Genomic DNA, 17,182 nt, shown 5'->3' on the forward strand with positions numbered 1-17,182 from the left:
GAAGTTGGGAGACTATGCAGGAAATTGGTGTTTGTGTTCGGTTTTGTTCACCCACTTGTACAAACTGTTTGATTACACTGGAAAAAGTACAAAGATGCTACCAAGTCTTGAGGCTCTGGGTTATGGGGGGTGGTTAGACAACCTGGATATTTACTACTTGCAGCACAGGAGAAGAATCGTGGGGCAAAGATAAATTGTCTTGTTTCCAAGGTCGGGCAATCAAAAACTAGAGGACATAAATTTGAGGTTAAAGGTGAAACATTTAATGAAAACTTATTTTTACAGAGCGGGTGATGGAACCAGCTACCAGAGGAAATAACACACAAAAAGTGCTGGAGGAACACAGCAGATCGGGCTGCACCTGTGGAAAATCTATGGGTGAACTGCCAGAAGTCTTGGTGCATGTTGGTACCAATGACATAGGTGGAAAAAAAGAGGAGGTCTTGAGAGGGGAGTTGGGTAGGAAGCTGAAAAGCAGGCAGCCAAAGTAGTAATCTCAGGATTGCTGCCTGTGCCACGTGCTAACGAACACAAGAATAGCGTGATCCGGCATATTAATGCGTGGCTGAGAAACTAGTGAAGGGCTTTAGATTCCTGGATCATTGGGGCCTCTTCTGGGGGAGGTACGACCTGTACAAAGAGGACGGGTTACACCTGAACCCAAAGAGGTCCAATATCTTAGCAGGCTGTTAGGGTTTAAACTAATTTGGCAGGGGGTTGCGAACCAAAGTGATAGGGCTGAGGAAGGAGAAAAACAGAAATAAATCAAAGATAGCGTGCAACAGAGATGATAGAAAGGACAAACAGGAGATGAGGCGTAGTCACAGGGCAATCGAGGTGTGGTGCGGTTAAAACAGAAAGCAACAGATACTGGACTGAAGGTGTTATATTTGAATAATTCCTTAGGCAAGATACCCTAAAGGTTAACCTCCAGGTTGAGTCAGTGGCGAAGAAGGTAAATGCAATGTTGGCTTTCATTTCTAGAGGTATAGAATATAAGAGCAGGGATGTGATGTTGAGGCTCTATAAGGCACTCATGAGACCACACTTGGAATATTGTGTGCAGTTTTGGGCTCCTTATTTTAGAAAGGTTATACTGACATTGGAGAGAGTTCAGAGAAGATTCAGGAGAATGATTCCAGGAATGAAAGGGTTACCATATGAGGAATGTCTGGCAGCTCTTGGGCTGTATTCCCTGGAGTTCACGAGAATGAGGGTGGATCTCATAGAAACATTCCGAATGTTAAAAGGTCTGAACAGATTAGATATGTCAGTTATTTCCCATGGTAGGGGATTCTAGGACAAGAGGGCACGACTTCAGGATTGGACGTCCTTTTAGAACTGAGATGCGGAGAAATTAATTTAGTCAGAGGGTGGTAAATCTGTGGTATCTGTTGCCACGAGCGGCTGTGGAGGCCAAGTCATTGGGTGTGTTTAAGGCAGAGATAGATAGGTTCTTGATTAGCCAGGGCATCAAAGGGTATGGGGAGAGGGCAGGGGAGTGGGGATGACTGGAAGAATTGGATCATCCCATGGCAGAGCAGATTCGATGGGCTGAATGGCTTACTTCTGCTCCTATATCTTATGGTCTAAAATAGTAACAGTTGACATTTCAGGCCGAGACCCTTCTTCAGTCCTGATGAAGGGTTTAGGCCCAAAATGTTGACAGTTTGCTCTTTTCCATTGATGCTTCCTGGCCTGCTGAGTTCCTCCATGTTGTATGTGCTGCGTAGATTTCCAGCATCTGCAGAGTTTCTGGTCTTTGTGCTACCTAGAGAGTACTTGAGGCAAGTACTGCACATTAGAAGTATGTTGTCAGGTATGCGGATGACAAGAATTTAGAGGGATATGGATCGAGTGTTAGGTAATGGGATTAGCTTGAGCACATACATCTTGGTAAGCATGGACACGTGAGCAGATGGGCCTTTTTTCAATTCTATGACCAGAGTTGGTTTCAACCGCTGCGGAAGGCTGAATTGAGTAGAGGATGGTGCAGTAAAGAGTGGCAGTGATGTTTTTTTACCTGGTAACGCCCGTGTTTTCTCTTGCAGCCTCACCCAAATGTTAAACCGATGGCATATGCAAACTCGCTACTGCAGCTGGGAATGATGTAGCATCGGAGCATCTGGTTTGGACAGTAATCCCTCCCACAGGTGGGGAGGGATGGCATCAGGGTTTAATTTAATCTTCCTCACTAGATCTGCTGCCATCTCTGAACCAAGTCTTCTACCTTTCTAGCACCACAGCCCTTGATGATGTGACCTGCCCCATGCTGTGCTAAGCTATGGAGTGTAAATCAGCTCTCAAACACGTGGCCCATGCACGGTTCGTGTTGAGACACGCATCCTTGCCCTTCAGCGTTTGGTTTCAGATCAAATCCTGAATCACTGCACCAGTCAGACTCTGCTGAATAAAACAATTTAATATCCTAACTTTTGCCAACCACCTTTCATCCATCTCCCTTCTGCCGAACACCTTTCGTCTGCCTCCCTTCTGCTCGACCAGCCCAGTGGTTGATCTTGACCTCTGCTTCACTGCCAGAGGAGGAGAGAGATGTGGCTGGTTGGTAATCGATTGCCAGCTTCATTTGAACAGTCATGGGGTACTGAATCCCTCCACTATGTTTCTCACTCTTTCGCAGTTCTGACCTTCGCCTCCCCCCAAACCCAACCGTCCCAAACGTTTCGTCAGCAAAATCCAGAAGTATGTATGTGTATATACATAATATATAATTAAGATTGTGATGCTTGGTAGTTTTATACGCAGGGATATCTAGTCGGCATCGGTATATGGAGGCTAGTTCTGGTTTGCTACTTCAGGTTGTCTCCAGTCATTTATCTCTGCGACATCCAGACTCCCGTCTGCAAATCCCAGTCAGAAACTTTCAGGCATTGGCTGTTGATGTCTCAACTGCCTTCTGGCTCCACGCTCACTTGTTTCATCTGCTTGATGGGTTTTTTTTTGGCTGGTGTATTGCAAGCAAGGTTATTCCTGTCACTTCTGAAGAATTAATGGATGAATCCTAAAGCTCTCAATCTATAATTGGCAACCTGTTTTCTCTAAATTCATGAGAAGTACGGCTTTTGTGCTTGGAGATACAGTCTGGGAGTATTAGATTACATTAAAACTAATCTAGGTGTGTCTCATTACCTTTTGATCTGGAGCAAGTAATGAAAGGTGGGTCTCAGCATTATGTTCCCTTGGCTGACAGAACCATTGTTGAGAGAAAAGGTTCTGGAAGTAATTTTGACCACTGACTCATCCTTATAGATTAAGAGCTGTGGTAGCTTCCATGGTGGCAGACTTTTAAAAATAAATAAATAAACCTTGCACTTCTATAGCAACTTTCACATCCTTGAAGTTACAAGATGCTTTCTAGACAGAAAAGTAAACTGTAACATGGAGTCAGAGCTTCAGGAAACACACTTACCTATTTGTGTAGAGCAAGCTCCCACAGAAAGAACCTAATGGTGGCCAGTTAAACTCTGAGTGGTTAGCTGGGGCAGGGTGCTTTTGCAGGAAGGTACCAGGGCAGTGGGAGAATACCTTAGTTACTGAACTGAAAGGACAGATGGGGTGGCTAAGAGTGCTTTTTGGTCATTCATGCTGATGCATCCTTTGTCTACAGTGGTGGGTCCCTTGTCACTGATGCATGCTGTCCGTAGAGATAGGTCCACGTTCTTAATTTGCTTTAGTCTGGTTTGGTGTGTCATCTCGATCGCTTTATTTCCATCCCCAATGAAAGAAATTTACTTTACACGCTGCCCACAATCTCATTAGAGTCTCTCATGCATGCCTGAATTAGGAGATTGAATTGATGGGTTCAATCAAAACCAATGACCAGCAAAACCATGTGAAGTAGGAAGACAGATAGAAATCAGAAACTTTTCCTGGCATCTACAGCTCCGTAACATCTGGTCTGTACAGTCCAGCTTTGCCATTGGGCGAGCCTCTTAACCCCAATCCCACCAACAGCAAACTCCTTTACTCTTCCCCGGCTTGAGGAGCTGAGTCAAACATTTCCATTGTAGCGACGAGACTCACACCTGAAGGAGTAGGTGAGTGTGGTAAGCGTGGCTAACCAGAGGGTGAGGGAAGGAGAAATTTACAGAGCAGAGGCCAGGGCACTCTATATCATATCCATTCTTCTTCATTCGGCGGTGGTGAAAGGAGCTGCATTTTTCAACACAATCCGCTTCGTGTGGCTTAAAATGTTGCACCTGCTCCATGGCTTTAGAATGAACCAACGTTGGCCCCAAACTGGTACTCTCGCCACTCCCACTGATTGTTTTGTTTGAAGGTGCACTAGTTCTTATCATGATTAATTCCCTTAGATTGAGAATAATTTGGGTGTTGGTATAGAATTAATAGGTTATAATTGGGAGAAATGTCTGTTCAGATCTCAGTTTTATTTTGTAAGCCTTTCCTTTCCAACTTCATAGTGACACTTATGACTTTGTAGCACTCTGCCTCTAGATCAGGAAGTTGGAGGTTCAAATCTATCCATTCGTTCCCAAGAGACAGCCAGCAAACTTCAGGCCGAGTGCGATTCCCTGTGTGGCACTGTAGGTGTTGCAGTGTTTTAGGAGATGTTAAACAAAGGTCCAGTCTGCACTCTGTCTATAGACAACTCCCTGGGCTATAATTTGAGTAGGAACAGGGGAGGTGCCCCCAGTGTCCTGAGCCAACATTTGTCCATCGGCTAATGTCACAAAAAAAGCTGTAATAAAACCAGAAAAATGCTGGAAACACTCAACAGGTTGGGCAGCATCTGCAGAGAAAGAAACGGGGTTAATGTGTTAGCTCGAATGATCTGATGAATTGTTCTTTTCTGTGTGGATGTTGAGTGTATCCAGTATTTTTTCATTTTATTTCAGATTTTCCAACATCAGTTTTTTGTTACATTTTCAGACTAAAAACAAATTGTTTGGTTTTTACAACCACTCCCTCTAAGCTGTGTGAGTGCGTACAGTAACTGAAATGCTCCCGCACGCGGCCTTTGTTGCCAGCAGCTGGAATCTTTTGCACCGTATAATGTTTTATTAAAGTGTCACGCCATTTTCCTGCTCAGAGCAATGCTTGATCTGCACATCTGAACATTGGTTACAGTGCTGCTTATCTCTACACATCAAAGGCTGTGAAAGAAATGTTTCTGCTCCCTTCACTACTGCAAACCGGTTCTCCAACACTGTGAAGATTTCTAGTGCCCATCTGCCAACTGGTAGAAGGGATCCTGTGATTAAAGTGTAAAGAATGTGTTCAGAGGAGGCTACAGGTGTGTACCTGGGCTTCTCTATGTTCTGCCTTAGTGTGACCCTGACTAATTTTCCATTTTGTGATCTGTGGTTAAGCTAGTTCTGGGGGCCACACATATCTCTGAACAAATAGGCTAGCAATCCTCACAAAATGCTGGAGGAGCTGAGACCCTTCATCAGGACTGGAAAGGAATGGGGAAGACGCCAGAATAAAAAGCTGGGGCAGTGGGGGGGGGGGGGGGGGGGGAGGACCAGCTCGAAGTTGATCGGCGAAGCCAGGTGGGAAAAAGGAAACTGAGATGAGAGCAGAGTGGACTGGGAGAAAGGGAAGGAGGACAGACAGCAGGGTGATGTAATAGGCAGGTGAGGAGAATAGGTAAGAGGCAGAGTGGGGAATAGAAGGTTGGGGGGGTGGGGGAGGAAAAAAATCCAGAAGGAGAGATCATTGTTCATGCCATCAGGTTGGAGGATTGCTAGATTGAATGAGGTATTACTACTCCATCCTGAGATCATGGACCGACATGTTGGAATGAGAGTTGGGGATAGAAATTGAAATCGTTGGCCTCTTTGGGTAAATAAAGCAGAGGTGCTTGACAAAGCATTCCCCCAATTTACATTGATTTCTCCTTCCAGTAACCCCTTTTCTCTTTTTTCCTTTTCCTCCCCTCTTCCTCTATTCCCCTCTCCAGCCTCTTAACTCTTCTCACCTGCCTATCCCTCCCCCCAGTGTCCCTCCTTCCCTTTCTCCCATGGCCCACTCTCCTCTCCTATCAGAGTCCTTCTCCAGCATTTTACCTTTCCCACCTGCCTGCCTTCACCTATCAATTCTACACTGTGCTCCTTCCTCTCCCCTTAACCTTTTTTATTCTGGTGTCTTTCCCTTCCTTTCCAGTCCTGAAGAAGGGTCTCTGCCCGAAACGTCAACTGTTTATTCCTTTCCATGGATGCTGCCTGACCTGCTGAGTTCCTGCAGCATTTTGTGTCTGTTGCTCTGGATTCCCAGCATCTGCAGAATCTCTTGTGTTACGGCCAGCAATCGTTAACTACAATTCCTTTAAAATCCTGCTCCCTAGTTGCAGGGTTAAACCGCCAGCCAGCTGAACATACGGGTTCCCCTGAAGAACTGAGCGTTCTTCGTGGTGTCCCATCCAGTGTTCATCACCTCGCCCCCAACAACCTCTATCCTTTCGTGCTGCTTCAGGATCTTGATTCTTGTATTATTCAACAGCTCCTCGTTACTTTGAAGCTTCCCAGTGCTGAGAAAGTCACTATTTAAATGAAAATTTTAGTGTTCATCTGTCTAGGTTCCTGCAGTTTGACTGTCATTCTGACAGTTGTTGAGATGCTTGTGTTGCCTGTTTGCTCGGTGATGGACAGTGATGTTCCTCTAGGAAAGAAATGGAGAGCATTGTGGCCAGCGCAAGAGTTGTTTTGTGATTGCCCCTTCATATGTAGACTGTTGCTGTTCGTTCAGTGTCATTGACTGGGAGGCTCAGTGCCCACCAGTAACACCAGTAGTGTGTGGCAAGCTTCACTATCATCTCTAACTGAGCAGAGGCAGGATTTGTGTTCAAAATTGTTAAATCTTGGAAGAAGTGGCAATATGGGATCTCATCTCACTGGAGAACAGTACACTGTCCTGGGTTTTTCTATGGGGGAAAGTCCTAATCTTGTATGGAGGGATGTCTGTTGAGGGCAAAAGGTCAAGACCCTGAGTGAAAATACCTTCAATTAACATCCAATATTCCCTACTTTTTGCTGCCTCCTAACTCACAACAAATAAAAACCCTCTAGTTTTTCCTGCCTGCTGTCAATATTCCTTCTAGACACAGCTGATCTCCCATGTCCTATGGACTTCTGTGCAAGAGTAAGCTTGTGTGACAATCAAACGGAGCCTCTGGAAAGCCCTGCAAGGTTGCGGGGGATGGACAAAGTGACGGGTTTCTCCCCAGACATCATCTCATTTTCTGTGAAGATTCATCTGAGTGTCACAGCCATGTTTTCACCTGTGGGTTCCTCCACAATGGCATGGTGGCATTGAGTTCTTCCTTTGCCGTGGAATCCATTTTGTTTTACAGGTAAAAATACCTTGGGCTTTGGAGATCAAATGTTTCAAACCAGCGAGGAATTTGAAATAGAAGGGAGAGTTGGGCAAAGAGTGGGGGAAGACTTGACGACCTGGTGCTCAGTTTAGGCACAAGAGTTTTATAATTGTATGTGTTTGCCATCATAATGTCACTGTCAAATAAAATTTTATTCAAATGTTAGAATTCTGAATTATATTTAATGACAATGTGCATTGTGGTGTCTCAAGACTTGCAACTACCTAAAGATTGTATTTGCCAACAGGCAACAGTATGTTAAATAAAAAGATTGCAAGGAACACGTGCTTGGTGAAACCTTTGGTGGGAGGGATGTGGAAGGGAAATGGACTGGACTGCTGCTGATCCAGCATCCAGTCCTGATGAAGGGTTTTGGTTTGAAGCATCGACTGTTGGTTTGAATCTCTCCATAGATGCTGCCTGGCCTGCTGAATTCCTCCAGCATTTTGAACATTTCTCTGGATTTCCAGAATCTGCAGAATGTCTCGTGTTACAGATTTTCACTGCTTCTAGTAGAATGCTTGTTGCCTCATCTCACCAAATGATTCTGCTGAAAGGGTGATGAAGAGAGTAACATGAAGCAGGGGGAGTTGTGCTCTATACCAGGAGTCATCAGTTAGTTGCACTTGGTTGTACAAAAAACGAACAGCAGTGTGCCCCAAGCAGCCCTTCACACTCAACTTCCAGGTCCCATGTTTAGAACAATACCTTCCTCCCCTGGTGGTGTGCCAGCATATTAATCTGCTCCAAGGTCAATATTACATAGGTTTTCTTTAGTCCATCTGCCTAAGAGTGTCTTAAATATCCCTTGTTTATCTGCCTCTACCACCACCCCGGCAGTGTGGTCCATGCAGCCACTACTCTGTTAAATACAATACCTGTAAAATCTTCCACATCTCCTTTATTCTTTCTTCTAATCATTTTAAAATTATGCCCTCTTCCATTTGCCATTTCCTCCCTAGGAAAAAGTTGCTGTCTGTCCATTATGCCACTTGCCATATTGTACCCCTCCAAGTCACCTATCATCTCTGCTCCAAAGAGAAAAGCCCTAGCTCACTCAACCGATCCTCGTAAGACGTGCCCTGTAATCCAAGTAGCATGCTGATTAATCTCTGCACCCTCTCTAAAGCTTGCTCATGTTTGGGTTATTACGCTCATTTCTGGTCACCTCATAACATTAAGTGTGGGGTAACCAGGGTTTTATAGAGCTGTGACAATATATTGTGTTCTTGAACTCATTCCTCCAACTAATGAAAGCCAACATACAACATGTCTTGTTAACCACCTTATCGTAGTGTGGTAGCATTTAGTGTAATACTTTACAGCCCAAGAGATCAGAAAATCAAGGATCAATTCCTATTGCTGTCTGTAAGGAGTTTGTGTGTTCGACCCGTGACTGGGTTTCCTCCAGATACTCCAGGTTCCTCCCATAGTCCAAAGGCGCATAGGTTTGTGTTAGTATATGTGGGTATGCTGTTTTTGGTGCCAGATCATGGTTACTCAGCTTAAGCCCATCTCCCAGCACTGAGTCCCGGTCCCTGCTTCTGCCCTTGTGGACGATAGGTTCCAAATTCCTTCCTTATTCTGGGTGAAAGCTTTTCTGTCTCAAATTCCTTCTACCAATATTTTAAATCATATACTTTAATTCATTTATTCTTTCTATATTGATCATGGATTGCATTGTACTAGTGCTGCTAATTTAACAAATTTCTCAATGTATTCTGGTGATATTAAACCTGATTCCGATTCTATTTTCTAAATGGGGAACAAATTCAGAAATCAAAGTTGCAAAGGACTTGAGGCATCATGTTTGAAGATGATGGGGAAGCTGGTACCCATGATGGACCTGGCTGAGTTTTTCTTTCTGATCCTGTGCATTGATGCACCGATATTAGACAGTGATGCATTCTGTCAGTATGTTGGCCACAGTACATCTTTAGAAATTTGCTAGAGTCTTTGACCTGCCTAATCTCCTCAAGCTGATAATGAAATATAGCCATGGGCATGCTTTCTTTGTAATACCTTCGCCCCAGGATAACGCTGTCTCGTTTGGCTGTAACCATGTATAGTTGAATGATGGTTAAACTTGAGTTAAATTGCATCGATAGATTGGGCCTAGGATAGATTGACCCCTGATGATGGACCCACAAACTCCAGGTTTGAACTCTGGCCCCACTAACCCTCATGTTTCTTGTTTGTGAGACATCTGATGCCAAGAATGTTGACACCCAGTGTATTAAAACTGAACAAGAGGAAATCTGCAGATGCTGGAAACACAAACAACACATAAATTGCTGGAGGAACTCATCAGGCTATGGGGTTAAAAAAAAAAGCTCAGAAAGCTGAAACCCTTCAGCAGGCCTGGAGTAAAAAGGATGAGGGTACATTTAAAAGGTGATAGCTGAAACGGAGGGGGAGGGGGAGGGGTGGTAAAGAGTTGGGGTTGATTGCTGAAAGAGATACAGGGCTGGAGAAAGGGGAGTCTGATAGGAGAGGACAGAAGACCATGGAAGAGAAGAAGGAGATAAAGTGAGAGGGAAAGGGGGATGGGGAATGGTGAAGGGGGTTATATTACCAGAAGTTTGAGAAATCGATGTTCATGCCATCAGGCTGGAGGCTACCCAAGAATATAAGGTGTTGTTCCTCCAACATGAGTGTGGCTTTATCATGATAGTGGAGGAGGCCATGGATGGACATATGTGAATGGGAAGTGGAATTAAAATGGGTGGCCACTGAGAGATCCCACTTTTTCCAGTGGACGGGCGTGAAATGGTCTTCCAATCTACATCAGGTCTCACTGATATACAGGGGGCCACACTGGGAGCACCAGACACAGTATATGACCCCAACAGACTTGGGCGAAGTGTCCCCTCACCTGGAAGGACTGTTTGGGGCCTGAATATTAGTGAGGAGGAAGTGTAGGGGCAGGTGTAGCACTTGTTCTGCTTGCAAGGATAAGTTCTAGGAAGGAGATCAGTAGGGAGGGATGAATGGACAAGAGTGCCACAGATCCCTGCGGAAAGCAGAAAGAATGGGGGGGGGGGGAGGGAAAGATGTGTTTGGTGGAAGTTGCTGAGAATTATGTGCTGGTGGGGTGGTAGGTGAGGACAAGAGGACCCCAATCCCTGGTAGGGTGGTGGGAGGATGGGGTAAGAGCAAATGTGCATGAAAGGGAAGAGATGTGGTTGAGAGTAGCATTGATGGTGGAGAAAGGGAAGCCCCTTTGAAAAAGGAGGACATACCTTTCGTTCTAGAATGAAAAGCCCCATCCTGAGAGCAGAGACAGAAGAATTGAGAGAAGGGGATGGTGGTTTTACAAGTATTGGGGTGGGAAGAAGTATAGTCCAGTTATCTATGAGTCTGTGGGTTTGTAATAGACCTCAGTAGATAAGTTGTGACCAGAGAGATTAAGAAAGGAGAGGGAAAGTGCTCACCCTTTCCACTGCTGACCCCTCAATGGGAACTGGTGTGTGTTCTTCTGACTTCCCCTTCCCAAAGTGCACAATCAGTTCCTTGGTCTTGCTGAGTCAGGTTCTTGTTCAGGCACTCCTCTTTACCTTTTAACAACCCTGTGGCAAGCTGGTGGCTTTCTATTCATGTCACTGGTGATGTTAGCATTTGTACCTCGGTCATAATTAACATTGTGTGGAAGGTATTGAGACACATCCTGAAAAGTTGTGGTGGTGTGAAGATGCCCCTCCTCCCTGTGTCGGACTGGGTTATAATGAAGGAGTGGCAACTATATGCTGTGACCCACCCTTGGACTACAAACCTGGCATTAAAAGAAAGAATACACAGCCTTGTGAACCTGTTTAGTCTCTCCTTGATTAGGTGTACTAATTGTCAAACACTGGAGATTCTGCAGATGCTGGAAATCTTGAATGACCCACACAAAACTCAGTCGGCTGGGCAGCATCTATAGAGGGGAATAAACTCAATGTTCCGAGCTGAGTCCCTTCATCAGAAGCCAGAATAAGGTGGTGGGGGAACAGTGAGACCAGGGTGAGGGGAATGAGGTGAGAAGCCGGGAGGGGACAGGTGGAAGAGGTACAGGCCTGAAGGAGGAGGTAGACCATTGGAGAAGGGGGAACTGGGGGTGGGGGGGGGGGGGTGATGGGCAAACAGGAGATGCAGTTAGATGGTGACCAGAATGGGGAGTGGGAAACGAGAGGCAGGGAGGGGAGATAAAGCTCCAGAATATTTTGAGTCTGTCAGTGTTTCAGAATTGGGTTTATTATCACTGTATGTAGTGCAAGGCCTACAAAAGCTTACTACAAGTTACAATAAAAATGAAGTAACTAGTGCAAGAGAGTGCTCATGATTTGATGGACTGTTCAGAAATCTGATGCCTGAGGGGAAGAGGCTGTGCTAGAATCATTGAATGTGTTTTCAGGCTCCTATACCTGTTTCCCCCGTGGTCTAATGAGGAGCTGTGGGGCATGATCCACATCTACAATGGGAAACATCTCTGTGGTGTGTGTAGAGTCTGAAACTGACTGGACAGAAGCCAGACACCCAAGGTCAGTTTAATGAGGACTAATCCTCTGATAACACAAATATCCCAACTGTTACAGAGCAAATGTGCCTGTGAGCATGTGACAACTTCAGTCTGGTCTGCAAGCTTTCTCGAAAATTGCTACAAAGGTGCAAGGTAAATACCTTTGTCTGGGCAATTTTATACCCCCATGAACTGATAGGCTGATTCCTTCAAGTTCAGCAAGGCCCAGGAACTGTGTGCACATCAGGAAGGGGAAGTGACGTTGAGGACTCAGCTGTGAGAAAGCTGAGCAGCTTCAAGTCCCTGCATGTTCACCTCTCCAGAGAGCTATCCTGGGCCCAACACGTTGATGCAGTTACAAAGAAGGCGCATTTTTAGGATATTTGATATGTCACCGAGGACCGCAGCTTGGTATGGAGGCACCAATGTACAGGATTGGAAAAAGCTGCAGAGTTTAGTAAACTCGGCCAGCTCCACCATGGGCACTAGTGTCCCAGCATTGAGGACAACTTCCAAACGGTAGCATCTATCACCATGCAGGACTTGCCCTCATCTCATTACTACCATCAGTAGGCAGCCGCCGATCCCAGGGGATCGTGGGTTTGCGCCTCTGGTGGACTGTGTCCTCTCCTGGGCGGGAAGTTGCCCATGCAGTGGATTTACCCGCTCCATATCACTGATGTAGTCCAGGGGAAGGGCAAGCGCTGATACAGAGGTATCACAGAGGTTGCCAGAGTGAAGCTGTAAACAACATCAAACCCCCTTGGGGACCCCGGCTCCGGATTTCTTCCTCAGGGCCTACTCCCGAAGCCTTTCCCATGGGTGGGTATGGCCACAAAGCAGCGGAGGTTTAAAATCAGAGTTTTCCTTCTCCCAGGCGGGCTGCTGTCCAAGGCTGATGAGCCCCACCTGCCCGAAGCAACCGGTTTAGAGGCGCCAGTGGTCCGCCTTTGCCCCTTGTCAGTAGAAACAGTTCTGCCGGACCGAGTAGCTAAGCCACACGTGAAGGCGAAGAGTTGGACATTCACTGCGCCCAGTCCCATCTCCAGCCGTCTCGACTCTTGTCTTGCCACTGGATCCAGATGGGAATTGGGAAGAAAGAGTGAGGCTATCGCTGTGTAACTCTCCCTCTCTTAAATCCAAATCACGCACTGGTCACGATACCATCATCATCATCGTCTAATGGTGTCGAGGACGATGGACGAACAGCCACTGAGTGTAGTTATTAGCTCTCCATTTTCCCCTACAGCACCTCGAGATGCCTTCCATCCCTCTCTTCAGCCGGCAGCACTCCACGGCGGGATTGCTCAACGCTGGACATTGTGCAGACTCTCTGCCCACTTATCAATCAGCCAGCCGGTCATGACGTGAGTCAGCTCACCGTGCGCTGGCTTCAGCACGATAAGACAGACACATTGCACAAGCAGGGATCAAGGATCAGCTTTATGTACACTCTGAATTTGCTGCGTGGGTGCGACGTAACGAAAAACAGCATTCAACCATTATAATGAATGCGTAATTACATAAAAACGAAGTCGGAAGTATGGATGTGGAATTAGCTGTGCAGAAATACCAGGATGTATTTACAATGCTTATAAAAAGTGAATCAAAGAGTTTGCGGTGCAGAGCAGCGATGGGTGTAACAGATAATAGAGGGGGGGGGGATGCCTGCAAAGATATTTCCTGCCCACTTCTTTGTCCTGGGCACTTGCAAGTCCAGCAGTGAGGGTAGACTGCAGCCGATGAACTTTTTTCTACAGTTCACTGTAGTTTCTGAATATTGTGAAAATTCTGAGTGTCTGCACCAAACCGGACAGTAATAGCTGATGTGAGGAGCGTCTCATAACGTGACCCCGGTTCTTATTGCTGTTTTATTAAACTGCAAACTCATTCAGTTCTGTTTATAACTCATGGGTGTTGCTCAGCCTGAAGAATGGCTGTCTGCCACTGAGTATACGGCAGTATCAGTGCCATGACATTTCCCTTTCTTATCAGAATTTACTGTTATGTTTATTTTGTACCCACGCCGTATCGTTAGGCTGTGTTGGTTGTTAATGTAAACAACGTGTTTCAAAATCATGTAATAACTCTGAGCACCAGACCAGGTTGGATATGGGTCAAATCGAGGGGGAGAGTCCCGGGCCTGAGAGCGTATCGGAACAGCAGGGCCCAGGACCCAGAGCAAGGATGACCCATTGTTTTGGCCCCAATTGCAAAGGTCAGGGTTTTGGGGCCGAGGGGAGAGGGTGGGTGCTCAGCATGCTCGCCTTGCCTCTGCACTGAACGTAGGCTGTGGCCTCAACTGCCTTCGTGGCACTTTCCTGAACTCTGAGTGTTACTTTAACTGTTCGCACATTCTGGGGGTTTTTTTCTGCACGTTGTGTGTTTGACGGTCAATGGGTTCTATTGGGTTTCTTTGTGGCTGTCTGCAAGGAGGCAAATCTCAAGGTTGTGTACAGTGTCCATTCTTTAGTAATAAATATACTTTGAAATAACTGAATTTGAATCTGAGATATGTCATGAAATGTGTGGTTTAATGGCAGCAGTGTAGAGCAAGACATAAAAAAAGCTGCTCTAAGTTACAATAAATAAATAAATAGAAGAAAAGTGGTTTCAGGGACCATTCAGGTGCTGGAGAGGAAGAAGTGAATGTGGGTCTTCAGGCTCCTGTACCTCCTTCCCTGACGGTAGTAACAAAAAGAGGGCATGGCCCGGATGGTGAGGGTCCTTAATGATGGAGGCCACCTTCTTGAGTCACTGCCTTTTGAGGATGTCCTCGAGGGGGGGAGGGTTGGGTCCGTGATGGGGCAGGCCGAGTCTACGACCCTCTGCAACCTCCTTCCATCCTTCGGATTGGAACCTCAGTATTAGGCAGTGATGCAATCAATCAGAATATTGTCCACACAATCTGTAGAAATCGATGTCAGTGTTGTCTCGATCCACTGCAGTTCAGAGAGACTGCTTTAAGCGTCGAATTTTCAATAAAACATTAAGGTCATTTGACACCAAGTCTCACCCATTCTCTCGGGAGGGTGACAAAGATAACACGATGAGTATTTCATTCAGGTGGGGACATTGTCCACAATGTGTTTGTCAGTAGTCATCCTTCAATAAACATCATCAAAAAATCTTCAGTAGGCGGTTACAGGGAGAATGCAGGAAAATGGGAATGAGTGGGTAATTCAGTGATGGAGCAGACTTGATGGGCCGAATGGCCCAATTCTGCTCTGATGTCCAGGGGTTCAGAGGGAAAATGAATCGGCCATGATTGACTGCCGGAACAGACTCTGGCCAAATGGTTTAATTCTGTTCCCGTGTCATGGTCTGATCTTATGCGATGTAGATACAGGATACTGTAATGCTACACACGACTCGAGCTGATAGTGATGTACCCAGTCACTGTGTCCCCACACTTCCATCAGGATTGCAAACAGAAAAACCTTAATCACAATTGTCCAGGACCCATCTCTACTGATCCCATCTTCCAGCATAGGTTCCATAGCCTTGTGATTCACATGCTCCACTAGGTACATCCTCAGTGTTGTGAGATTCTCTGCCTCCATCACCCCTCAGGCTCCGACACACATCCTGGGAGAAAGGAAATTTCCCCAGACACCTCATTGTCTCTTCTCCCCGCTCCCACCACATGGAGAGCTGGGGCAGCAGAGTGGTTCACATAACACCACTGGGTTCAATTCCTGCCACTGTCTGTGAAGAGTTTGTATGTTCTCCCTGTGACTGCACAGGTCGGTAAGGTAATTGGTCACCTGGCACAGGCTCATTGGGCCAAAAGGGTCTTTTACCATGCTGCATCTCTAAATAAAAGGAAATTTAAAAAATAACATTTTGATGATTGTTCACCATCGATCTCGAGCTCGGCTGCGAAAGGGGGAGGGTTGGGCATGGGGCTAGAAACCCCATCCGGTAAAATCCCAGAGCTACAGAGACACCAGCAGAAGCTCCAAAATCCTCATCCCTGGGAGCGGAAGGATCTTCACCTAGGAGAGGTAAGCTGGGTCACGCTTGGGGATGACTGGGAAGACTGGCCCAGGACAGATGACCCTGGCAAGCTTCTGTCAGTAGGGATGACGTAAGTCACCCCTCCATGGACTCTGCCCCTGCAAAGACCCCACCCACCCTGGACATTTGCTTTTCTCTCCTTTCCCACCGGGCAGAAGCCTGAAAGCACGAGCCACCAAGCTCAAGGACAGTTCTACCCTGCTGTTAAATGGTTCCCTGGTATGATTATGGCCTTGCACCTTATCGTCTGCGTGCTCTGTACTTTCTCTGCAACATTTTACTGGGCATCCTCGATTGTTCTCTCTCAGTGCTCTGATGCTCTGTAAGGAGGGTGTGTAAAACAAAGTTTTTGACTGTACTTTGTATTATGTGACAATATAAAGACAATTTAGCATTTAGTTTTGTAAAAATAGTGAGGGTCATCTCCAAATAGAGGAGATGTTGGAAACAATCAGAGCGCCAGGCAGTATCTGAGGAGAAGCAAATAGAAATTGAGAAACTTGAGGTGGATACTGCCGCGTTTGGACGCGAAAGCCTTCGGGATTTGAAGTCAGTAATACGTAGGAGACTACAAGGCCCAGAAGGCTCGGCGGGGAGCCCTTGCGCAGTGGCTGAGGTCCAAGGCGCACCTGGGTGGAGCACCTGGCGGTGGAAGGGCGTGTGTGCAATTGCGACGAGGGTGGTGGCCGCTGCGCCTGCGCAGAGTTGCTGCCTCAGCAGAAAGTTTGATCAGTTGTGAAAGTTTTCTCATCCTCAGCGGAATTCCGCGCCACCGTCCCGGCTTCACGCCATTTGTTCGGCTGAGAGTCCGGGCCGCAGGTGAGTGCGATGATGGGACTGTGACCTTACCCCGACCCTCCGTCCGCTGGGAATGGATCGCCACCGTTCCCACCCGGATCCCGTTGCTTCTCTCCATCCCCAGTCGCGGTTACTTCACCCCCTCTCCTCCACCTTCACATCCAGCTGCGGTCTCATCCATTCAGCGCCTCTTTCCCTATCCCCCTCAGACAAAGGATTCATGGAGGTCATTCAGCCTATCGACCACGTCCTTGATTTGTTTCCAACCACCATCCCTTCTCCTTCCCAAGTCCACAGCTATTAAAACACAGCTGCCGGCCACCCGGCTCACGCCCTCTTCCCTCCCCGACCACTCTTCCTGGACCCTTCTTCATTGCAATACCCGTCTCCCAGCCCTCGTCCTGGGTGATGGGGGCCCTTAATGATGGATGCCGTTTTTTGAGGCATTGTCTTTTGAAGGTGTTTTAATGCTGGGGAGGCACGATGGAGCTGGCTGAGTTTGCAACCCT

The 17,182-nt window shown here is 46.6% G+C and overlaps 2 protein-coding genes across 3 annotated transcripts in view; both read left to right on the forward strand.

Annotated features, from left to right (window-relative positions):
- Positions 1-5,492, forward strand: part of LOC140716170 (serine/threonine-protein phosphatase 5-like) — a 42,859-nt gene extending 37,367 nt beyond the window's left edge. Inside the window, exon 8 of the mRNA XM_073028815.1 lies at positions 2,052-5,492. Coding sequence (XP_072884916.1) covers positions 2,052-2,114 — 63 coding nt within the window. The 3' untranslated portion in view covers positions 2,115-5,492. The remainder of the gene's footprint in view (positions 1-2,051) is intronic.
- An 11,068-nt stretch (positions 5,493-16,560) lies between these two features.
- The window catches only part of ppp1r13l (protein phosphatase 1, regulatory subunit 13 like), a 109,748-nt gene continuing 109,126 nt past the window's right edge, over positions 16,561-17,182 (forward strand). Inside the window, exon 1 of one of the 2 annotated variants that reach the window (XM_073029045.1) lies at positions 16,561-16,694. The gene's annotated coding sequence lies outside the window, so the exon portion shown is untranslated. The remainder of the gene's footprint in view (positions 16,695-17,182) is intronic. The other variant, XM_073029047.1, reaches the window with a different exon arrangement.

This window comes from Hemitrygon akajei, chromosome 25 (genome assembly GCF_048418815.1).
Source record: "Hemitrygon akajei chromosome 25, sHemAka1.3, whole genome shotgun sequence".
In the NCBI taxonomy this organism is placed as follows: Eukaryota; Metazoa; Chordata; class Chondrichthyes; order Myliobatiformes; family Dasyatidae; genus Hemitrygon; species Hemitrygon akajei.